This window comes from Taudactylus pleione, unplaced genomic scaffold (genome assembly GCF_031769625.1).
Source record: "Taudactylus pleione unplaced genomic scaffold, aTauple2 ptg000003l, whole genome shotgun sequence".
Classification (NCBI taxonomy): domain Eukaryota; kingdom Metazoa; phylum Chordata; class Amphibia; order Anura; family Myobatrachidae; genus Taudactylus; species Taudactylus pleione.
Genome location: NW_028284406.1, coordinates 2559676 through 2581818, shown reverse-complemented (window position 1 = coordinate 2581818; position 22143 = coordinate 2559676). Strand labels below are relative to the sequence as shown.

Sequence of the window (22143 nt, the reverse complement as noted above, 5' to 3'; positions counted from 1 at the left end):
TCCTGCAGGTAATATATGCTGCACTATACCAATCAACCCACTACGAGGTATCAGGGCCGTAGCTAGGGTAGTGCGGCCGGTGCCATCGCACAGGCACCACAGGTCAGGGGGCGCTGTTTTGGCCTGTCAAATTTCTGTTTATTATCATTCTTGCTTGTAGCTTCCTCTTATTTCATCCCCAGCATCTCCTGCCTCTCCTATCTCTTCCCTGGTCCCTTCCCCATGAACCCATGGCCTTTTCTTGGGTGCATTATGTCCCTTTGAAAAATGAGGGGGGCGCCAATGCTCTTTCTGGCACAGGGCACCAAAAGTCTAGTTATGACTCTGCGAGGTATACCAATGAGAAGGGATCCAATTTGATAGACATCTCTAGCCACCTATGAGATTTGAGGTAAACACCCACTGGCCAATACAACATATGCATGGAACTCTATTTAAACAACACATTCTGTATGACACCTGGCATTGGAGAGGTGAACAAGCCACCAAACTGGCGAAACGCACGTCCTTCTCGGAGGTCCGGCCAGTGCACGTACCGGACTCCCACTACGGTTACTCTAGTATCGTATACTCTGCCACAGGCGCTGACCGGCCGCCGAGTCTGTTTAGCAAACAGACACTATGCTTAATGGTTTTTATTTGTGACTGTTGCAGGTTATTGTATACACATATCACATGAGTTATCACACTGTCAGAAAGACCTCTGTGTAAACCAATTTGGTCACGGTTTTTTCTACATATACTTAACGCTTTGGGATTACATCTGATACCTACCCCTTTGGCATACCGATGCATTGCTATACAGTATTTAATCTGTTGTCAAAGAGACCTCTCCTTTGAGAATTTTGGCTGCATTTTTTTCTCATGTCCTACATTGTATGCATTTAGATTGTATTTGATAACACCCATTTTTTGTAAGCTTACCATTGCATTACTTTATTTGTGTAGTTAAATCATTATGTCTTTGCTGATATACGCAGAACAGATAAGCTCTTTGAATTAGAGGAAGGCATTTGGAATGATATAATACATATATGGTGATCATATAAAATCTCTAATACTCTTTGCAGTGTCATATATGTTTATAATTAACATTTTTCTTGGAAACACCTTACAGTCATAAACCTGATTATGTTGAGATCGTTAAAATTCCAACTCAGGTATTTAACACAGTGGTTCCCAAACTGTGTGCCGCGGCACTCTGGGGTGCCTCGGGACACTTGCAGGGGTGCCTCAGGTTGGTGGTCCAGCACCAAATCACATTATTTATGGTCAATGAAATGTAAATATGTGGACAAACAGAAGCGCAAACCTGTCCACCACCACATAACTGGACCTAAGTGGAGGGCCGGATTGAGGGTCACATGGGCCTGGAGCTTAAAATGATCAAGGGCCTATTATGAGAAGCAGAGGAGGTGTAACCATTGCTGTGTGGGTGTGGTCAGTGCCATGTGGGTGTGTACACACAATACACTATCAGCCCCAATGTCTCCCCAAATATGTAAAAGAAAAAAAAAAGCTCAATTTTGAGAGGGAACTAGAATTTTTTTTTACTACTTATGATTTATGGCTGACCTTGTGGACAGCAGATGGCCAGTCAACATCATGCTGTTATGATGATGGGCCTATTTTTATGTGAAGGCCTGGAGCTGTAGCTCCATCCGCCCCATTGTTAATCTGGCCCTGCCTAAGTGACAGCTGAGCACAATTTACTTCACTTTACTACTTCACTACATTTTTTTCTGAATTTCTCAGGGGCCTGTTCATCATCGGAGGCCATACAGTTTAGAACTCGCTGCGAGGCATACTTTAGTATCTAACTCGCAGAGTGGGACGCCTGACACCGGAGCAATTCATCATTGCTCTGGTGAGGGGACAACTGCTCCGAAAAGCAGTTGTCCCCGTGGAAAGTACCGCAGCTACAGAAGTACCTGCTCTCCGACGTCCCGGTAACGCATTCGTGACTTCAGGTCACGCATGCGCACAGCCGCCGGGGAGCTAGTGAGGAGGCGGCGGAGGGATCCCTCTTCGCATCCCCGGAACTCCTTCCCATACGAAGGAGCGGGTATTCGAGAACAAGCGCCATCTTAAAATGTTGCTTGTTCTCGGCAGCAAACTCCGAAAACTTTCAGTTTTCAGAGTTTGCTGAATACCGGGGGGGTCCGATAGGACCCCTAATGATGAATGGCCCCGTATCTTAAAAATGCGGAAACTAGCGTTTCCGCATGGTTACCGGGTAATTTATCGTTTGATGAATAGGCCCCTTAATAACAAACTTCTGGCTTAGGGGTGCCGTAAAAACAATGCTGATACTCTAGGGCGCCACGGTTAAAAAAAAATTTGGGAACCACTGGTTTAATATATGATCTAGAAATATCGGTGTTAACTTGCAAATTATATGTGATGCAATTAAAGGTACGCTTATGCAAATACTTTTTGTTGTAATGTGTTTTATTTAATAAAGTGGACTAATAAGACAGTCCTACAAACCTTACTTTGCTCTGTTGATGTACAGTACCTGAGCAATAGCAGCTCATTGGTTAATGCTATACCTACAGCCATACCATACTGGATACCCCCAATCTCGTCTGATCTTGGAAGCTATGCAGTATTGGGCTTGGTTAGGACTTGGATAGGAGACTACCTGGGAATACCAGGTACTGTAGGTCATACACGCAGGAGACACTATTCTAAATCTAAATCTAGACGCCTGTCATTTTACCGATGCCGGGAGACCGGCGCCCGACATCCTGTTTGAAGTGATGCCGGGCAGGGCTAGGCACCCCCCCCCCGGGAGGTTAGGCTTCGGCACCCCCGAGGGGGACGACTTAGGGTTAGGCACCCCCACGGGGGACAGGTTTAGGCGGTTGGGAAGGGGGGGTTAGGTTTAGGCACTTAGAAGGGGGATTAGGGTTATGCACTGGGGGAAGGTTAGGATTAGGCATCCCTAAGGAGGGTTAAGGGGGGGGGTTTAGGTTAGTAAATACTTACCTGGGGACGATCGGGATTTTCACCCATGTCAGGCAGCCGCTGTCGGGATTGTCCAGCGGTAATTCATACCGATACCTCAGAGAGGTACCTGGCATAGAATTTGTAACAGTCGCACTATCTGTATGTCCGTGCAGTCATTGGATGAAGTAACCAGCACATCAATTCAACGGTGTGTTACCAGGGTTACCAGGTTATGGGGTCTATTTACTAAGCAGTGTTAGGAGACAGAGTGATAAGTGATGAGGTGCCAGCCAATCAGCTTCTAACTGCCATCTCACAGGCTGTGTTTGAAAAATGACAGTTGGGAGCTGATTGGCTGGCACCTTATCACTTTTCACTCTGTCCCCTAACACTGCTTAGTAACTAGACCATACTTGCCTACCCTCCCGATTTGGTCGGGAGCCTCCCGAAAATCGGGTGCCGCTCCCGACCTCCCGGGAAGGCAGGCAAGTCTCCCGGCAGCTGCCGACCCTTCCTACCCCCCACTGCAATTACAAGAAGCTCCCCGGCAGCGGGGGGCCTGTGACGCGATTCATGCAGAATCGCGTCATTTTGGCCCCGCCCCCTGCTTCACACTGCCTGTAATATCGGCAGTGTGTAGCGGGGGCGGGGCCAGAATGACACGATCATGTGGCTCCGCCCCCTGCTCCGCCCACAAACTCTTGTAGTCTGGCCGGCCCCGCCCCTTCTGCTGGCCACGCCCCCCACTCAAGCCGATCTGGCTGCTCCCTCCCGGAAGGGGCAGCCAGATAGTCGGCAAGCATGAACTAGACCCCTATAACCCGCTAGAATCTAAATCAATGATTTTTTAGATTACTCTTTTATATACTATATATTCTATTTAATACATTTAGAGAATTATGATTGTACTTTTATATTTTCGCCATATTCTTCGCAGGTGTTGAGATTTTAACACCTGGACATACCAATGAGTATATTTGAGAAGCTCGTGTGTATAAATATATAAGGGGATAATTCTATTTTAATTACGATCATTGAAAGTTTCATTTTATATATATTTGATTTTAAGAGTGCCCCAGCAACGAGCCCTTCTCTTTCTTTTTTTGTTCTGTATTTTGTAATAGGATTGCCCGAAAACCCGCATATGCGATAGCGGCAAAACATTCGGACGAAGGGTGCGAAAAGTTTGCACATGCGAAAACAAAATGTTTTCGCGTCTAATTGGATACAGCCCTAAATGCATTGAAAAAGCCGGAAACTATAGTAAACGTATTGAAAAAGCCGGAAATCATATTACATATATTAAAAAAGCCGGAAACTATAGTAAATATCTTGAAAAAGCTAGAAACAATAGTAAACTTATTGTGTTCGTTACTATGGTTTCCGTTTTTTTTTCAACACAATTACTATGGTTTCCGACTTTTTCAATACATGTAATATGATTTTTTCCAATACATTTACTATGGATTGATGGCATTTTCATTACATTTACTATGGTTTCTGGCTGTTCTAATACATTTACTATGGGTTTATGGCTTTCTTAATGCATTTACTATGATTTCCGGCTTTTTCAATGCATTTGCAATGGATTTACAGCTTTTCCAATACACTTTGCATGATTTCCAGCTTTGTCAATGCATTTAATATGATTTCCGGCTTTTTCAATACACTTAACATGGTTTCCGACTTGTACAATACATTATGTTTCCGTCTTTTACCCTCTTCCTGGCAAACTAGATCTCTGTGTATTCCTGCTCCCTTCCTCTCTGTTCCTCTTCCACCCTCCCGGATCCCCCGCATCTGTTGGGTGGGAGGATTGCAGAGTCTAAAGCCTTCTGATTTTGTTTCCATAGAAACACATTCAGCTTCTGTTAACGCAGTATGGGGCTCTTGCAATACAATAAGGAGGTGCGGGGTTAGAAGACCTAATTAAAGATCGGAACTCATCACTGCATTGCAGAATTGGGGCAGATCATGGTAAGTAGGAGTAGGCTGACCTGTAGGCCGGTGGGGGTAAATACCCCTCTGTGCTGGTGTGATCCAGGGAATATATATAATCGCACTCGTTTGTTTCACAGGCTGGCACAGAATAGAGGATTAGATATCAGCGTACACGCCCAGCATTGCTGTTATGTATCATACATTGGTATTGTAGTACACAGGCGGAAGAATGCTGTCATTAACTGGCTGATCTGTGTGTGTGTGCATGTGCGTGTGTGCGCGTGTGCGTGTTTTCTTTTATGTGATATTGAGGCGTCCTTATATACTTACACTATACTTTGTCCCCTTTAGGTGCAAGACGTAAGAAAATGACAGAGCCCCATTAGAACGGAGCCTACGTGGGAGATGACTAACACTAGTGTAATGATCTATGTACATGCACCTACCTCACTACTCCTACACTGAATAATGCTAATATCCAAACCACAATGCACAGTACAGTTATACCTCATGAACACTGTCTTAAAGCAGCGATATACACTGAATTAGGCTCTAGAGCCTTTATACATGCTCATATTGCCACCTCCCACTATACTTTATGATATTCATGATTGCAGTCTTGATCATCTATGATTTGACTAAAATCGGGCCTGTTTTGGTCGTGGCTCTTGGCCAGTCTCCATTTCATAGCATGGTAGCAGCCATCTTGTTTGGAGTGTGAACTTTGAACTCCGCTGTCTCTCTTTCTACTCTCTGTCTCCCTTCTATGTCTATCTGTGGGGGTTGCACAGGGTCGCACTGCCGCTCTCATACTGATCTTCGCCCTCGTCACCTTCCTCATCATCTTGAGTTCCAATAACAACGAGGAACCATTCAACTACAGGGAACTGAAGATCAAGCACAACAACCCACCCAATATTAGGAAATGGGGACTGCAAGATGGGTACATTTCAGTATCTGGAAACAAGGTGAGATATGAACCTCACCTGTAAACCCCTAAAGTCACATCTCTCATCCCTACACATCCAGACATAGGGGTCTATTTACTAAGCCTTGGACTGAGATAAAGTACCAGCCAATCAGCTCCTGACTGCCATGTCACAGTCTGGGGTCAATTTACTAAGCAGTGTTAGGAGACAGAGTGAAAAGTGATAAGAAAGTGATAAGGTGCCAGCCAATCAGCTCCCAACTGACATTTTTCAAACACAGCCTGTGAGATGACAGTTGGGAGCTGATTGGCTGGCACCTTATCACTTTCTTATCACTTTTCACTCTGTCTCCTAACACTGCTTAGTAAATAGACCCCTCTGTGTTTGAAAAATGACAGGAGCTGGTTGATTGGTACTTTATCTCCGTCCACTTTATCTCCATCCAAGGCTTATTAAATAGACCCCTTAGTTCCATCCACAGACCCTCCCGCCCTCTCCGCTTTGCCAACGATAGTGCCTCACTTCTCTTCTTATACCCCCTTCCCGCTGCCACCTCCAAGGCTTCTCACATTCTGGTCCCCTCCTGTGGAACTCTCTACCATTCCCACTCAGACTTTCCACCAGCCTCCACATCTTCAAACATGCCCTAAGTAACTCACCTTTTCTTCAAGGCCTCCCAGTCTCCCTCCTAACCCCTTCTCCACCCTCCACCCCCCCTAGGGGCAGCTCGCATTGTGTATTTCTCTGGCATTTACTGTACAGTGATTCTGATTTCAACTTCATAATCTGCAAATAGAATCAGCCTTCTGTGGGTTAATGCGTTGATTCCAGCATCTTCATCCCTAGTCCAGCTATATCCTGCCCCTCCTCCCTGACCTCCATACCACCCTTGTTTCCTATCCTCCATCGGTGGCTCTGGCCCTGTTTATGCACCCAAGTTCCAGGAAACAGTCTAAATTCACACTAATTTGCTCCCTTTTCTGTCCCCTCTCTTTTCCATGTCTTTCTGCGTAAGTTATAGGGGGTGATGTAGTTATGGGAGCATTGTATCAAACTTTCTAAAGAGAACAAGTGGAGGATGTTGCCCAGAGCAACCAAACAGATTATATCTATCATTGATGTAGTACACTAGTACATTCTATAAATTACAGCTGTAATCGAAATGGTTGCTATGGGAAACACCTCCACTTGTCCTCTGTGGAAGGTTTGGTACATCTCCCCCTCAGTGAAATAGTCTGCCCCGCCTTGTACCTCACTGATGTCTGTTCTGCTACTCATAGCTATATGTTATTGTGTAATGTTCTGCATATTGTACTCCTGTATGCTCTTTGTACGGTGCTGCAGACTCTACCTGGGTGCCTTATAAATAGATAATAATAATAATATGAGGAAAATTCACACAGATTGTTAGCCGTTATCTATTTCCCATTTATGAGTTGCTAGGGTCATTGTGCTTTGAAATGTTAAATATTTTTACTAGTTTCAAACCCCCAGTTTGCGTTAAATTGCATCTGTTCCGTACATACACTGTAGGCAGCCATTTTGTGAACTGAGCCAAGATCCTTTGAGTATGCAGCCTATCCATTCTGAGCCACATCTCCCAACATGGCCGATTTATAAATTATGGCATTTTAGCCCATTGGCCTGACTATTTTAGATCCAGCCAGCCACCCACCTACATTATGAGGCTCTTTCCCGATATTTTGTAGCTAAACCCTGAATAACAGGACTGTGCTACCTAAATCTAAACTGGTTACTGGCTACGCTGGATGAATCAGTGACATCACTGAGGCACATTGTGCTTGGGATTCTACTTCCACATTTCTACTAATTGGGAAGAGGGTGTAGGTAGGGGACAGTCTTATCTAGTGCACACAGTGCTGTGCATGACCTGCGGGGGGTAGATTTACTAATGCTTCAAAAACAGTCAAATGGTGATGTTGCCTATAGCAGCCAATCAGATTCAGTCTATCATTTTCTACAATGCAATAGAGAAGTGATAGACAGAATCTGATTGGTTGCCATGGGCAACAGGACCACTTGTCTGTTTTAGAAGCCTTAGTAAATCTACCCCATGTATTTTAATTTGCCTTATGTCCCGTATTGATAAATAATCACACATGTATTAACCGAATATTTTATTGCACATGAATCATGAGTACAGATAACATTTATATATCTCTAATAATTTGGAATCCTTTTTCTGAAAACAACCTCTAACCTTCCCCCCCAGACACTTCACCCCAAGTGCAACAGCTGCGTCCTTGTCACCAGCTCCAGCCACCTCCTTAATACCGGCCTGGGCTCCAAGATTGACCAGTCAGAATGCACCATCCGCATGAATGATGCCCCCACCACCGGCTACGAAAAAGATGTGGGTAATAAGACGACATTCAGAGTGGTCGCACACTCCAGCGTGTACCGGGTCCTGCGGCGGCCCCAAGAGTTCCTGAGCCGAGCGCCAGGGCAGACCCTCATATTCTGGGGGCCTCCGATCAAGATGCAGCAAAACAGTAAAGCTAACCTGTACCACATCATCCAGCGAGCCAGCTCAGCCTTCCCCAACGTGTCTGCTTTCATTTTGTCACCTCGGAACATGGGCCGATTCGATGAGCTGTTCCGGACAGAGACGGGAAGAGACCGGTTAGAAACAATCTAATGACGATATGTTTTTGTGTTGTAGTACATTGGTAATGTTCCTTTGTAGATCTATGGAAAATCTAGCTGTATGAGGTAGATCCTCCTCCACTTTCGGGTGCCCACCTAGCAGGTAGCAGCCGGGTACCTTCAACACTTAAACTGGGTAGCGATGTGTACCCAGCGCCGATGACGCGTCCGGCGGCATACACACTTGCCGATGGCGGGAGCGACAGTGGGGGCCATGTTGCATTCAACAGCGTGGCCCCCACTGACGATATCGCCCGTCGGACCTGCGATGACGCGTGTAAGCGTGCATCGTCAGTGATATAGCGGGTACACACTGACCGATGTACCCGATACATCGAAGCTGCTGGTGGGCGTCTCAATACAAATCCCGGTGGCTGTGATATTTGCATATGTTGCGCACAGCCGCTACGTACAAATTCATAGGTGCGCCCGTCTCTGCAAAAGACCCTAAATACAATATACTGGTTATACTGGTGCACAATAATATACTACCTGTACTGGGAATAATAATCTATGGGGGAGATGTATTAACGGCAAAATGCGGTAAAACCCCCGAAAATGCCGTTTTCGGGGGTTTTACCGCATTCCCCGTATGTATTAAGCAGCAGAATGCGCTGCATTCTGCTGCTTCGCGTCGCTAGGTAACGCCACCTTCAGGAGGCGTTACCCAATAGAAGCCTATGGGCTTCTTAGCGCGACGCTCGGGGCTGGGAGGGATCCGATCGGATCCCTCCCATGAGCCCCCGCGGCCCGCGTCCTTCTGCGCATGCGCAGAAGGACTTCTGGGTGTTCAACCCGGAAGTCCCTCTGCCCGGCCGCATCGCAAAGGACAGCTCTCATCGAGAGGGCTGTCCTTTGTGAAATCCTTGGTACATACCGCGGTAATGAACCGCGGTATGTACTCGAAGTCGGGGGGGATGTACCGCAACGGCAATGTCGCCGTTAATACATCTCCCCCTATATTCTATGACTTCCTTGTTAGACTAATAGAGCTAATTAATGACAATTACTGTTTTATTTTTCTTGAATGATTAGTCAGTGGGGCTGATTCTGGGTTGGCAACAAAGCAATAAAAGGAAGTAATTTTGCCCCTGGAACAAACCATGTTGCAATGCAAAGGGGGCAAATACATGTACTATTTTTGCATGCGGGGTAAATACCGGCTGCTGTTGCATGTAGCCCACAAATGCTGGACAGCTTTATTTTTAAACTGCAATTTAGATTTCCATATGGACGCACCCCCCAAAAATCTATATCTCCCTGCACACAAGAGGTGAAGGGCCTGAATCTAAGGGTTCTGGTATAAGATAGAAAGTTAAAAGGTTGACAGTGTCTAGATTAGAGATGTGCAGGCTCGGATAGGTTCGAATTTGCACGCCGAGTTCGGATTTTTCCCTCCAAAAATCTGGTCTCAGAAAGAGGCAAAACGTCATCTTTTATGGACAAACTCATCATTCCTGGACAAAAGTCCATGGAAGATGACACAAACACAAAATTCAATCACACATCTCTGACGTAATCTCACAGTCCCGTCTTCCTCATTCGTCATGACTAAACGTACGAAGATCTTCCACTCGCTGTGACCAAACAAAGAAGACTATGGCAGTCCAACCGCAGGTTCAGACACATTGATGTACGAGTTTCACAATAACCAGCATAGCTTTGCCCCGTCTACCTATGATACAGAAAAACAGAGGCAGTATCATTACTTTTCAATCAGCCCTCATATCTGTCAAGCTTCTTCCATGTCGACCTTTACTGTGTCGACTTTTTGTCCCTGTCGACCTTTTGTCCCTGTCGACCTATTGCCTGTCTAGCACCAGATGTACTAAGCTCTAAAAAGTGATAAATTGGAGAGAGATAAACCACCGGCCAATTAGCTGCTAACTGTCATTTTTCAAACACAGCCTGTAACATGACAGATGGGAGCTGATTGGCTGGTGGTTTATCACTCTCCATTTTATCACTTTTCAGAGCTTCGTACATCTCCCCCCTGGTGTCTATCTAGACATTGCTGACCTTGTAACTGTCTATCTATAATCTGGATACCGATTCTAACCCGGACGCAGTGGGGCGATGCTGTTTATCTGCGATATTTCAGCATCTATTATAATTATTATTATCCTTTATATGGCGCCACAAGAGTTCCGCAGCGCCTTACATAGTACATAGGACTAATGAGTGAACAAGAAACAAGTAACACAGTAGTTTACAGTGCAGGACAAGGACACGATTTATATACATTGCTGCAATAGCGATTAAAGCACTCACAATAAGCAGCCGGGAGTTGGCAGAGACGTGTTAGGTGCCCTTATGGGAAGTAAGGAGGAGAAGAAAATGTAAAGAGAAGCACATGAGGGAAGAGGTCCCTGCTCGTGAGAGCGTACACTCTAAAGGGGGGGGGGGGGAGGGGCAGACAGACAGGTGTGACACAGAAGGGGAAGATAGGGAGGAAAGAGCATGAGGTGGGTTAGGATGAGAGCTGGAAGGCCTTGATGAAGTAGTGGGTCTTGAGAGCCCGTTTGAAGATTTGTAGAGAGGTTGAGATTCTGACAGGGAGAGGGAGAGAGTTCCAAAGGTAGGGAGCAGCCCGGGCAAAATCTTGGATGCGGGAGTGGGAGGAAGTAATCAGTTGGCAAGAGAGGCGGCATGCATTTGTTGAGCGAAGTGGACAGGCGGGAGTGTTAGGGGAGAGAAGGTCAGAAATGTATGTGGGAGAGGATTTGGTGAGGGCTTTGTAGGAGAGTGTAAGAACCTTGAATTGGCATCTGAAGGGGAAGGGGAGCCAATGTAGGGCTTGAAGGCAGTCCCGATCACAGTGGCCAGTTCACGCACAGCGATGCATACGCATGCGCAGAATGTAACAGACGGCCGATTGCGTGCGTAATCCCAGTTGCGATTCATGCTGAATCAGGCCTCTAGTTAGCATGGTGTTTCAAAATACAGATTAAAAAAAAAATACCCGGAAAAAGCAAGCATTTTGGCTAATACTGTTAAAACACAAATTCCATCATGAGGGAAATCATAGACAATTACAGTAGTGAATAATGAATGAATATGTACGCTAGTGAATAATTTTTCACGGGGAAAAAAAATTTAGACCGAAATTCCCAGCCAAAGTACGCAACCCACAAATTTTTTCCCCGCCAAATTATCATTAGGTGGGCTGTCCAGAGGGCTCTGCAAAAAATCCCCACATCCCCACATTCCCACCCAAAAACAGGGATTTTGCTAATTTTTCCGCCTGCCCTAGGCTGGAGAAAAGTTTTCTCCAGTTTTTAGGCGAAAAACTTGCGTTTTTCACCGACTTTGGCGAAATCGTGTGCAAATCGGCTGATCATGGCCAATATATCAGCCGATCGGACGGCCGATTTGCAAACGACGGCGAAAACGTCCGATTTCGCCTCTAATTGAATACGGCCCTTAGAGTCATAAAAACAATATCTAACTATATCAGTCTCCTGAACTGGGGCAGCAATATTATATGTGCACATATACAAATATATTTCAGTGGTTATAACCACATCAGTTGGCCTGGAAACGGACTATGGACACTGCCATTGGACGTCCCACTTCTTGCACAATACGGACGCACGGATCTACACCAAGGAAAGACGTTGTAGCGGCATTTGCATAAAGTCGCAGCTGCGACTGCCACAAAATATTCAGAATTAGCCCCAACGTTACTTGTTTTGTTCATTGCTAACAACTCAGAATTAGCCTCAAAATGATAATGGGGTCTATCTAGCACTTAGTATAATATATACTGTATGTTCCCAGTAGTTGCACATTTATTTCTTGCTGTAGTACTATACCCATAATATACTTTGTATGACAGAATATAGGAATCACCCTTCCCATGAAACGCGTCTGGTGGAAATCAGCGCCCTGCCCAATGTTATTGCTGGTCAGTGAACGCAGGTTGCATTGTTTTCCTCAGGGAGAAGTCTCATTCGTGGCTTAGCACAGGATGGTTTACCATGGTAATCGCAGTGGAGCTGTGTAATAATGTCCACGTTTATGGGATGGTGCCTCCTGACTATTGCAGGTAATGAATCACAGACTATAAGTGTTGAACTTTGCTTTCCTGTGGCATCCCCGTGGCTCCCAGTACAGCTACAGAGTGATTGTAGGGTCAGACTTCAGCTGGGACTAGATATGTTAGTCTGTGGTTTAAGCTGGGTACAGGCCCTGATTCAGAGCCGAGCGCTCGCTCTGAATCAGAGAGGTTTATTTTTTGGGGGGGGGGGGATACGGCCTCGGCCTCCTGGCCGCTCGCTAAGCTGTGGGTGACCACCCACAGCTTTTGCGAGCGGCCAGGTGATGGTCGCGACCATCGGGCTTGCGACGAGACCCTTGTGGTAGGGTCTCGTTCCCGCAAGCCCCAGTGAGCTTCCTGCTCTAATAGAGCAGGAAGTTCAACTACTGACATCACGAGTGATGTCAGTAGGGCCGCCCTCAGCAAGCTGATGGCTGCCAGAACGCGTTCGATGTTTCCAATTATGTGCATGAGCGGTGGATGTGAGATGCTTTCAGTGGGCGTCTCTATGCACGTAACAGCAGGCCCCGGGTGTACCCAGACAAACATGAATCAGGCCCCGGGTGTACCCTGCTTTAGGGTCAGAATTTCAAGGTTAGGCTGTGGGTGAATTTAGCACCCTCCTGGGAAGTTGAGCATTTATACTTGATCTTGCAGACTTGTCACCGTGCCAGGCGCCAGGCCACTGTGTAATGGCTGTCATAGAGTGGAGTGCAGGCCGTCGGTTTCGAGAAAGACGCTAGAGGGTTATGTCACAGTAGTCTAGGGGGAAAGGGTGGACATTCAGCATTCAGATTTGGACACACATTGGCGTATGCATGGAAAAAACACGTGTAAAATCATATTGATGTGCGGTATGCAGTCTGAAAGTTGGCGATCACAAGGTTGACATTCAGTGTCGACAGCAGAAGGTTACCGCGTTGACATCATTGATGTCAACATCGGGAAATGTGGACTTTGGTATAATATTCGAATTTCCATTAGGGTTATTATTAGAGATACAGATAGAATTAAACTACAAGCATGTTGTCAACATTACGCATGTATTGCTATCACATCAGTGTCGACATGGTTCATGCCAGCATCATAAGCATATCGACATGTTCAGTGTGGTTATTACAACCATGACGATATTCTCGCGTCTGCATAATGAATGTCGCCATTGTGACTGCTGACAAGATATACCACACCCTCATGTGCATATGTTGAGTTCAATGTGCCTTAAAGCTGGGTACACACTAGACGACTTGCAAACGATGCAATGTCGTCAATGATTTCCCTTGAACTCCCAGACAAACGATCTAGTGCATACACACTGTGCAATCTAACAAACGACCAAACGATATATCGTGCGTCGTTTGGTGGTTAGATCGTTAACTATGTAATGTAACCACATCACCTGGTTGTTCGGTAGTGCATACACACGGCACGAGATTGACAGATGTTCCTGCATGCAAAGAAGATCTGAAGTTGCGACGGATGACACAGCAGGAGCGTGCGTAGTGCGCACACACTTGACGATTTGAACGATTTGTCGTTCTGATGCGTCGGAATCGGCCATATTGTACAAAATATCGTCTAGTGTGTTGGGGCCTTTAGATATATCCAGCTAAATAAAACACACCGCGATACAGTGGACATGTGGCGTGTCATTGTTAGTAGTAAACCGGGGATTGGCATTACCTATTTAGACACAGTGGCGTTAAGCCCTTACCAAAACTGCCAGAGGGGGTGCCGTTTAAAAAATAAATTTAAGTCTGCTCCAAACGCTGCTGCCGGGGATCGTTAAACTCACCGGGGATCAGCCGGTTCTCTGTGTGTATGACAGGCGTGCCGGATTAGCCCGCCCCCAGACTCCTGTGTTAGCTGGCGCCCACTAGCCAATGGGAGCTAACTGTCACAGGGGTCTGGGGGCGGGCTAATCCGTTGCGTCTGTATGTACATATCTCAGTTGTTTATTTAAAAAAAAATTATTTCATACATACACTTGTTTTAAACAGTTTTCAATTATTATAAACAATTAACCAATAAACATACAATACACAGTGTTATAACATGACTTCATTAGGCGAAACTCTTTGGCCTGGGTTTGGAAACAATATTGCACCATACATAGAATCATCTAAAAAAGGATGTTCATATGTTTGAACCGAGGCCTTTAATGCACTCAGAATTGCACTTTGAATGAATATTATAGTAGCAGTCCAGGATAATGCTAAAGCCTTGTAAATTTACAGGACCCTTAAGAACTCTAATCAGGAAAAAACATTTTTAACAATCCCTCCAAGCATAGCAGTTCCACTGACAAGGTAATGTAGATCACGTCTTGCAGGTTATTAGGAACTGGTGTTAGGTCTCTTGGTCAGGAGGACAAACACTCCTTTGATGCCAGTAGATGGTCAGAATAATCCACAAACAAATGATCTTTTTAGGAATCCAAATGAAAGAGTGTAATGTTCAGTCACTGCTGTATGGTCTGCAGATAATGTATCCTGTAAATTCTCCACTAACGCGTTTCTGCGCTGCCACGCATTTCTCAAAGTTAAACAGTTAAGCTGCCCACACACATAGCGATATTTTACCCGATCTGGCCGATTCCGAAGCATTGGAACGACAGATCGTGTAAAATATGCCAAAATCGTGAGTCCCCACTCACGATCACGATGCGATGCGCGTCCCCGCAGGTCGCACATCGCATCTTCAGATCTGCCGTGCTGTAGGGCAGATCTGACAATCTCAAGTCAGGATGCCCTGGAGTAGTTAGGAGGCACGATAGATCGTGTGTAACATTGGCATTGTTTTTTCACACCAAATCGTGTGCAGGACTGCCGGGGAGCCCCAGGGGAGAGTTCAGGGGCAAATCGGGTACACCGGCTGATCGGGAACACATCGCTATGTGTGTGGGCACCTTTAGGGTTGGGTGTGCAATCAGCCAATCAGAAGCGGCTAGACAGTGCATAGACATTGTCATCATTGTGTATTGAAGCAGCAGAAGTGCAGCACTCTCACCCTTCTTAACTGACCACGACTAATCCCGTTTAGCTCACATAATGACAGATTAAAGGCTTACCAGGTTTAAAGTAAACTCCTGCTTTCTCTTTCTGTTCAACAGTAAGCGACAGCACAAGATGGCGTATCATTATTACGAGCCAAGGGGCTCCGACGAGTGCACCACTTACATTCAGAACGAGCGTGGACGAAGAGGCCACCACCATCGCTTTATCACAGAGAAACTGGTGTTTGCCCGCTGGGCATCTGTATATAACATCTCCTTCTCACACCCTGAGTGGTTCAAAGATCCAGACAACGACTCTTACTAAATAGCGGTTTTAATCTTGTGAGCCCCACTTACACAGTCACTGGTTTCCCGGTATGGAGTTGAGTGCTCTACAGCTTGAAATGAAGCTGGTCTACGGGTTAAGCAGGGCACCATGTGTCACCAACGAGGATGTCCAGCTGTTGTACTTGGACATTTCAGTAGACCCGTCCATTGTAGGAGGATACAGCTGTGTAGCAGAGGGTTCTGGGAGATTGTATGTGTCTTCAATTACACTGCCACTGGTGGTAGATGTACCAGTCTAAGTATTCTTCTAATCGTCTTGGGCATACTGTCTATAGAAATGAAGAGCTCCGTGGCATGGTCTGTTTTGTCAAAACGTACAACACTGTATAATTTGATTGGAGAAGAATAAAACCAGTGTAGGGTGGACCCATGGTGTTGGGTGCCAAAATATTGAAAGACGCATAACCAGTTCTACTGTATGTCCCTCACGTTTTGTCCTCTAGTCACCTTTACCGTCTTATTGAAGCTCTAAGCCTGCAGAGATTTCAGATGCTACGGTCAGAGTCTAATTGATATTAGTTGGGCACGTAGCACTCTCCGAGAGGGGTATCTGTGACTACAGAGATCGGGAGTCTTTGGAAGGCCAAACTACCTATGTTTTTGTTGTGAGGTGGGGATAAAAGTGATTGGAGAGGACTGCCATAACAGATGTTGTAATGGAATGCACGACCCCTGGTGTAAATTATGTTTTAATATTTAGCACAGAATTAGGGATGAGATCTCTGTCCTCAATCATGAAGTAATCTATTCTTGGCCCTGACGTTCTATGGATCTTCAGATTTGGTGTCTGTGGTTAAACCATTTGGGGCTTCAATCACCTATCTGTAACAGGTCCCCAAAATGGCGGGATTATGTTCCTGTAGCCGCTGTTGTCTGTACCGTATATGGCATGGAACATGCCTTGGTCATGTGATCTGGACACCATTGAGCGAGCTATAAAGAATAGCTGCGGGTTGAGTTGAGACTGAACAACATTAGCCAGTGAAGTTCCACATTGGACAGCAATGACTGATGTTGACAGTCTATGGTTTTAGCACAATTCCAGATAGCTCTAAACATCATTATCTACGTTTCGGTGAGTAGAGGAAAGGATGGACAAAGGGACATTTTGTTGTAGCTCAGGTGTCCTCCATTTTCTTTTCCTCCCTTCATAAGCTTGGAAGGCTGGTAAATGATATGACACACACATACCCGTAACTATATTTTTATTTCTGTACCAGCTGCACATTTCGAAGTTATTCATATTTTATACAAATGAACCAGACAGGTTAAATAACAAGGAAATACAGGTCAGTGGATGCTACATACCAAAGTGGGCCTAGGATGCATGAGATGTTGATATTGGCTACACACAAGTCTGACAGCTGGCGGGTAACTATCTGGGTGGATGTGTTATAACATCCGATCTCCCATTATGCTTTGCAAACCCCCTACGAAAGCTTCAGTGCAAAAAGTTGCCTATACCTGGTGAGGCCGTATATAACTAGCAGTCATAAATATGTTTATTTTAATTAACATGGAGTCAGCCATGCCCTGATCATCTGAATATTACTTGCCTGCAGAAATGAATCTGCTGCGGCCACGATGGTCAGTGCTGTGTATTTTATGCCCACAAGAGAGCTTTGAGACCCTTTGAATGATGACGGTTGGCAGTACTAGTGAGCTGCTTATGATTGTCTGTTTGCTCACGTTCCCTTAAGCTGAATGGTGCTCTCTTTGTTGCTCGGATACAGATTTGCGATTTGATCTGTTTTTTTATTTTTATTTTATTTTGTGAGCGTAGTTAAGCAAATTTGTTTTGCTTTTTGTGGTTTTTTTTGTGTTTTTGCATACACCAAGTTTAGTTGATGCCATGAGGTAAATTTACTAAAGTGTGAGGTATTAGAAGTGGAGATGTTGCCCATAGCAACCAGTCAGATTCTAGGTATTATCTTCTGGAAGGTGCTAGTTAAATGTTACGTAGAATCTGATTGGTTGCTATGGGCAACATCTCCACTTCTAAAAAGTCTCACCTTAGTAAATTTACCCCCTAATATCAAATTTGTTTGTTGCACATAAAGTAAATGGTTTACACCATGGCGGCAAATGGCACATACTTGTGATGTGTGCCTAACATATGGTACTGTTGCCGACCGTAGTGCGTCTTGAGCGTCGCATAAGAGCGGTGATGCTCAGTTTTTGTCTGCGCTTTTGTTTAGAGCAATTTACGCCTATTTTTGTGAACCAGATCTGCATAGACCCTTAGTAAGTGTAACATTAAAGTAAATGGGGAATTCTGAGCCTAATTCAGCACGGATTGCAATTGAGATCGCAGCTGCGAAAATAAGCTAATGTCTGCCACAGCTCAGCCAGCATAGCGACGCCCACTGCTGCTTTCTCACATCCGTAATATCTGGCAGTCCTCCGTATACATCGGTAACATCGGAGCACATCGTGCCGGCACGCTCAATTACAGCAGGTCTGACCCGTCGCAGAAACTGCAAGTCTCGTCGCACGCAGTGAGTTCTCATGCGGCGTATGCAACTGCAGTGGCTAATTTATGCATGCCCATGCAACAGCGTTCAAACGGGCAGGCACACCTGGGTTTCTCCAACCACTCTCCCAATAACTCACTCTGCGATGGATTCCTATGTGCGTGCGTAATGCTGAATGTAGCGCATGTGCAGTGCTGGACAATCGGCCGATCTGCGTCCGTGGTTGCAATTGCATAGGCTGCTGAATCCGGTCCTCTGTTCCTATTTTGCATGCAGCATTTTGCCAGTATAAATCAGGTGTGACAGGAGAACATCATTCCCAAATCACATTACCATTATGCGGACTGAGCGAAATCCACGACATGTCGTTCCCACGTGACCTGGACCTATAAAAGACATCCACCTATCCTCTCCTTCACTCCCAGACCATCACTTCTCCCACTTGGTACTAAGGGCCTGATTCAGAGCCGCTCGTAAGCGGCTGCTCGTTTGTTCCGAGCGATGTTTGCACAACTGCGCATGCGTACGGATCGTAATACGCATGTGCGAACCAGTCAGTGCTGCCGAAAATCGCTTGTTCGCTAAATAGCGAATGCCTGCTATTTTGAGTGACAGGATGAGGCGTATGTGGGTGGTAACAGGGGGAGGTGCTTGAAAACGGGGAGTGGAGATCAGAACGCAGGCGTGCTTAAAGGTCAAAACGGGCGTTTTATGGGTGTGCATAATTAATACAGCAGCGTCATTGCCCACGTCACTGGGTTATTTAATAGTCAGAACTGCTCGCAAGATTGCGGTAGGAAAAACCAACCACAAGAATAGCGAGCAGTTCATACGCTGGTCGATGTACTCGATTAATCTAATAAATAGCGGACATGACGTAGGATGCGAGCGGCCAGGGGGCGTAGTTTCCCAAAAAACGACCGCAAGTTTTGTTCGCTCGTTCAGACCTAGAGGCGTGAACAGACCGCAAAGAGCGAACGGTTCATTTGAATAGCCACCCCTTTTTTCTGAACGAGCGAGCGCAAATAGCGTCCGGCTCTGAATCAGGCCCTCAATGCCATGCTCCGGAACTATACACATTAGTTACTACATGTGAATGGTGTTATACAGTATTTATTTATTTTTTAATGCCTGCTCCAAAGTGGCTGGGTTTGCAAATCAAAATGGCGCCGTATACAGAGCACTGGGGGCGTTGGTTGAAGCGTCTGCATCTCTAGCGGAGAGCAGTGCAAACACAAGATTTATTTGAGGTAAGATAAAGGAGGGGAGGGTGCAGAGCTTCAGGGACATTTTGTGCTGGCGGTACAGCTTGCAGCCATGCTGCTCACTCCTGAGAAAACGTGGCATTTTTGCACCAGCTCAAAAGGGGCCCAGATAGCGTCTGGTCCTATATGTAGAACACACTGTGAGCTCAGAAAAGTGCCACACGTAATCAAAACCAAGTAGTATTTTTAGGGGAGGGGGCATTTTAATTTAAAGATGGGGTTTGTTCTATAGTAGTAAGTGTTTTTTACTTATTATGTGATGTTTACACTATTCAGCATTGAACCCTTTGACATTTTTCCACCTCCCGACAAACCCAGGGGCAGTTCTAGTCATGGCCAGGTCCTGAGAAGTGAGCCTTGAAGTGTGGGTCGACCAGCCACCTAGGTGCACCAATGCAAAACCAAAGTGAATCTAATTATTTTTTTTGGGTTCTGACGAATGCACAACCATCGTTGAAAGTTCAATATTAGGGGGTATATTTACTAAAGCTTGATTTTGAACGATTTAAAATCGATCAACATCAATGTTTGTGTTTCTAAAGCTAAATCAGACATTTACTAATACTTAAAAAAAAAATCGAATCAAAAAAATTGTCCGTTTGTAAATGTGTGAATTAGCCCCAGAAACACAACATCGATGTTGCTCGATTTATAAATGCAGTGTTTTTGGCGGGAGGTTTTACAGGTCACCAAATTATATTGAATGAACTACAAAAATGCTGAGGTTCTTGCTGTAAAACCGCTGCTATGTGTTTCCATCGCTATAGGTTTACAAAATTTAAATATTCATGTTGTAACGTAAGTGTGTTACCGCGAGCGAGGTTTAAATGAAAAAAAAATAGGGACTGAATATTTGGCTTGTGTGCGGCTCTGCAATTCCGTCCATTTTTAAATCCCTTAGTCAAGATTGTGCATAAAATGAGGTAAACTAAGGGCGATGTCTCAAGCAGTAGGTTTTTAATTTTTTTTATTTTACCTTAATGATATATCTAAATATCACACTATTTGTGGGTCATGCTGTACACTTATAGAAAAGTCTATGCTGATTATGTGTACGTGATTAGAAGGCCTTCTATTCGCTTGTGACAGCGGAATTGTTAGGCCCACACCTAAAATAGTTTATTTTAATATCATATTTTTAAATGCTGGAAAAAAAAAAGGAAAAGAAAATATTCTTTAATAAAATTGTGTGATACGTACTGTACTTTTTTGAAACCTGTCAAAATATTTAAGAATGTGAGATGCATTTATTTAATGTCTATTTTTTTTTTTTTTTAAATAAAATGTAGAAAAATATATTATTCCGCAACAGAATATTGAGCTGATCTTTTCCATAATTAGCAGAGATGGAAAATGAACCCTTACAGTAAGACAAACAAAATTGCAATTGTTGAAAAAGTTGCTGCTCTAGCTTATCCGTTCATCTCGGCCCCCAAAATTCTCTGCTTGGTTCCGAAGTAAGAGAGGTCTTTTGGCATGTCAGCAAACAGGTTGCTCAGCTACTTTTTAATTAATGAGTAAAAAAAAAACAAAAACAAAAAAACTGATAAATAAAATAATTCCTGAAAAATAAAATTGTTGGATTTCGCAGGAAAATGAATAAATCTAATTTTAATACCAAATAAAGTTTTGGTTGTAGGTTTATTGCTTTGTGATGTCACCGTGAGTGACTTTGTGTGACACATGCAGGGTTATCTCTAGCACTACGAGTCATACACACCACCAGAGTTATTTTTGTGTAAGTGGTACTAGACCTGGAAGTGGTCAAGGCGGAGATGCCTCTGGGCCTAATTCAAAATGGATTGCAACTGCGAATGCAACAGCGATTACGCACGTAGTTCAACTACGATAGTATGCTAATTCATTGCAATCGCTATGCTGTCGCGGCACTACACAGGGACGCCCACTTTACCTTACACACATCCGTAATGTTTGACAAGATTGCGAAACCATCGGTACAATCGAGTACCAAGAAGCAAGAGAGCTACTGTTTGTGACTGCGAAAGGTAAAACTCACTTTTATATGGCATAAGTGCCTCCTTCTTGTAATCAACAAAACTATTAATTTCTATATTACGTATAAGATTTGGGGATCTTTGCTGGTCTGACAGCAGTGTTCTAATCTGAGGTTATATTGTCACATTCAGTACCAACATATAATGGAAATGCTTATGTATGATACGATTATAGATTTATTTGTCAACAATTCACTTGTACAATTTGATTTACTATGATTTATTTATATGTAAATCGGTGACTGCAAATATCAGGCAGCGATGTCTGTTGGTGACAGCATTGGGAGCTGGAGGTAGAGATGAGTTGTGCAGGCAGCGCTGGGTGTTAGTGAGAGATGACTTTTGCAGGCAGCGCTAGGTGTTGGTGACCGATAACTATTGTAGGCAGCGCTGGGTGATGGTGATAACGCTGTAAGCTGGTGTCAGATGACATTTGCAGGCTGCGCTGGGTGTTGGTGACAGCGCTGTGAGCTGGTGACAGATGACTATTGCAGGCAGTGCTGGGTGATGGTGACAGC

General features: G+C 44.8%; 1 protein-coding gene and 1 pseudogene across 5 annotated transcripts in view; both read left to right on the top strand.

The window, feature by feature from the left end:
- The window catches only part of ST6GALNAC6 (ST6 N-acetylgalactosaminide alpha-2,6-sialyltransferase 6), a 33970-nt gene extending 12751 nt beyond the window's left edge, over window positions 1-21219 (top strand). For 2 of the 5 annotated variants that reach the window (XM_088462673.1, XM_088463514.1), the window contains exons 2-6: window positions 5245-5313; window positions 5685-5861; window positions 8056-8465; window positions 12430-12537; window positions 15641-21219. In XM_088462673.1, the coding sequence (XP_088318799.1) occupies window positions 5299-5313; window positions 5685-5861; window positions 8056-8465; window positions 12430-12537; window positions 15641-15848 (918 nt within the window). In that variant the 5' untranslated portion in view covers window positions 5245-5298 and the 3' untranslated portion in view covers window positions 15849-21219. Of the gene's footprint in view, window positions 1-4805; window positions 4930-5030; window positions 5099-5244; window positions 5314-5684; window positions 5862-8055; window positions 8466-12429; window positions 12538-15640 lie in introns of all 5 variants that reach the window. The other 3 variants (XM_088462758.1, XM_088462950.1, XM_088464141.1) reach the window with 3 other exon arrangements.
- Window positions 2551-2669, top strand: LOC148543434 (5S ribosomal RNA; annotated as a pseudogene).
- Window positions 21220-22143: the final 924 nt, after the last annotated feature.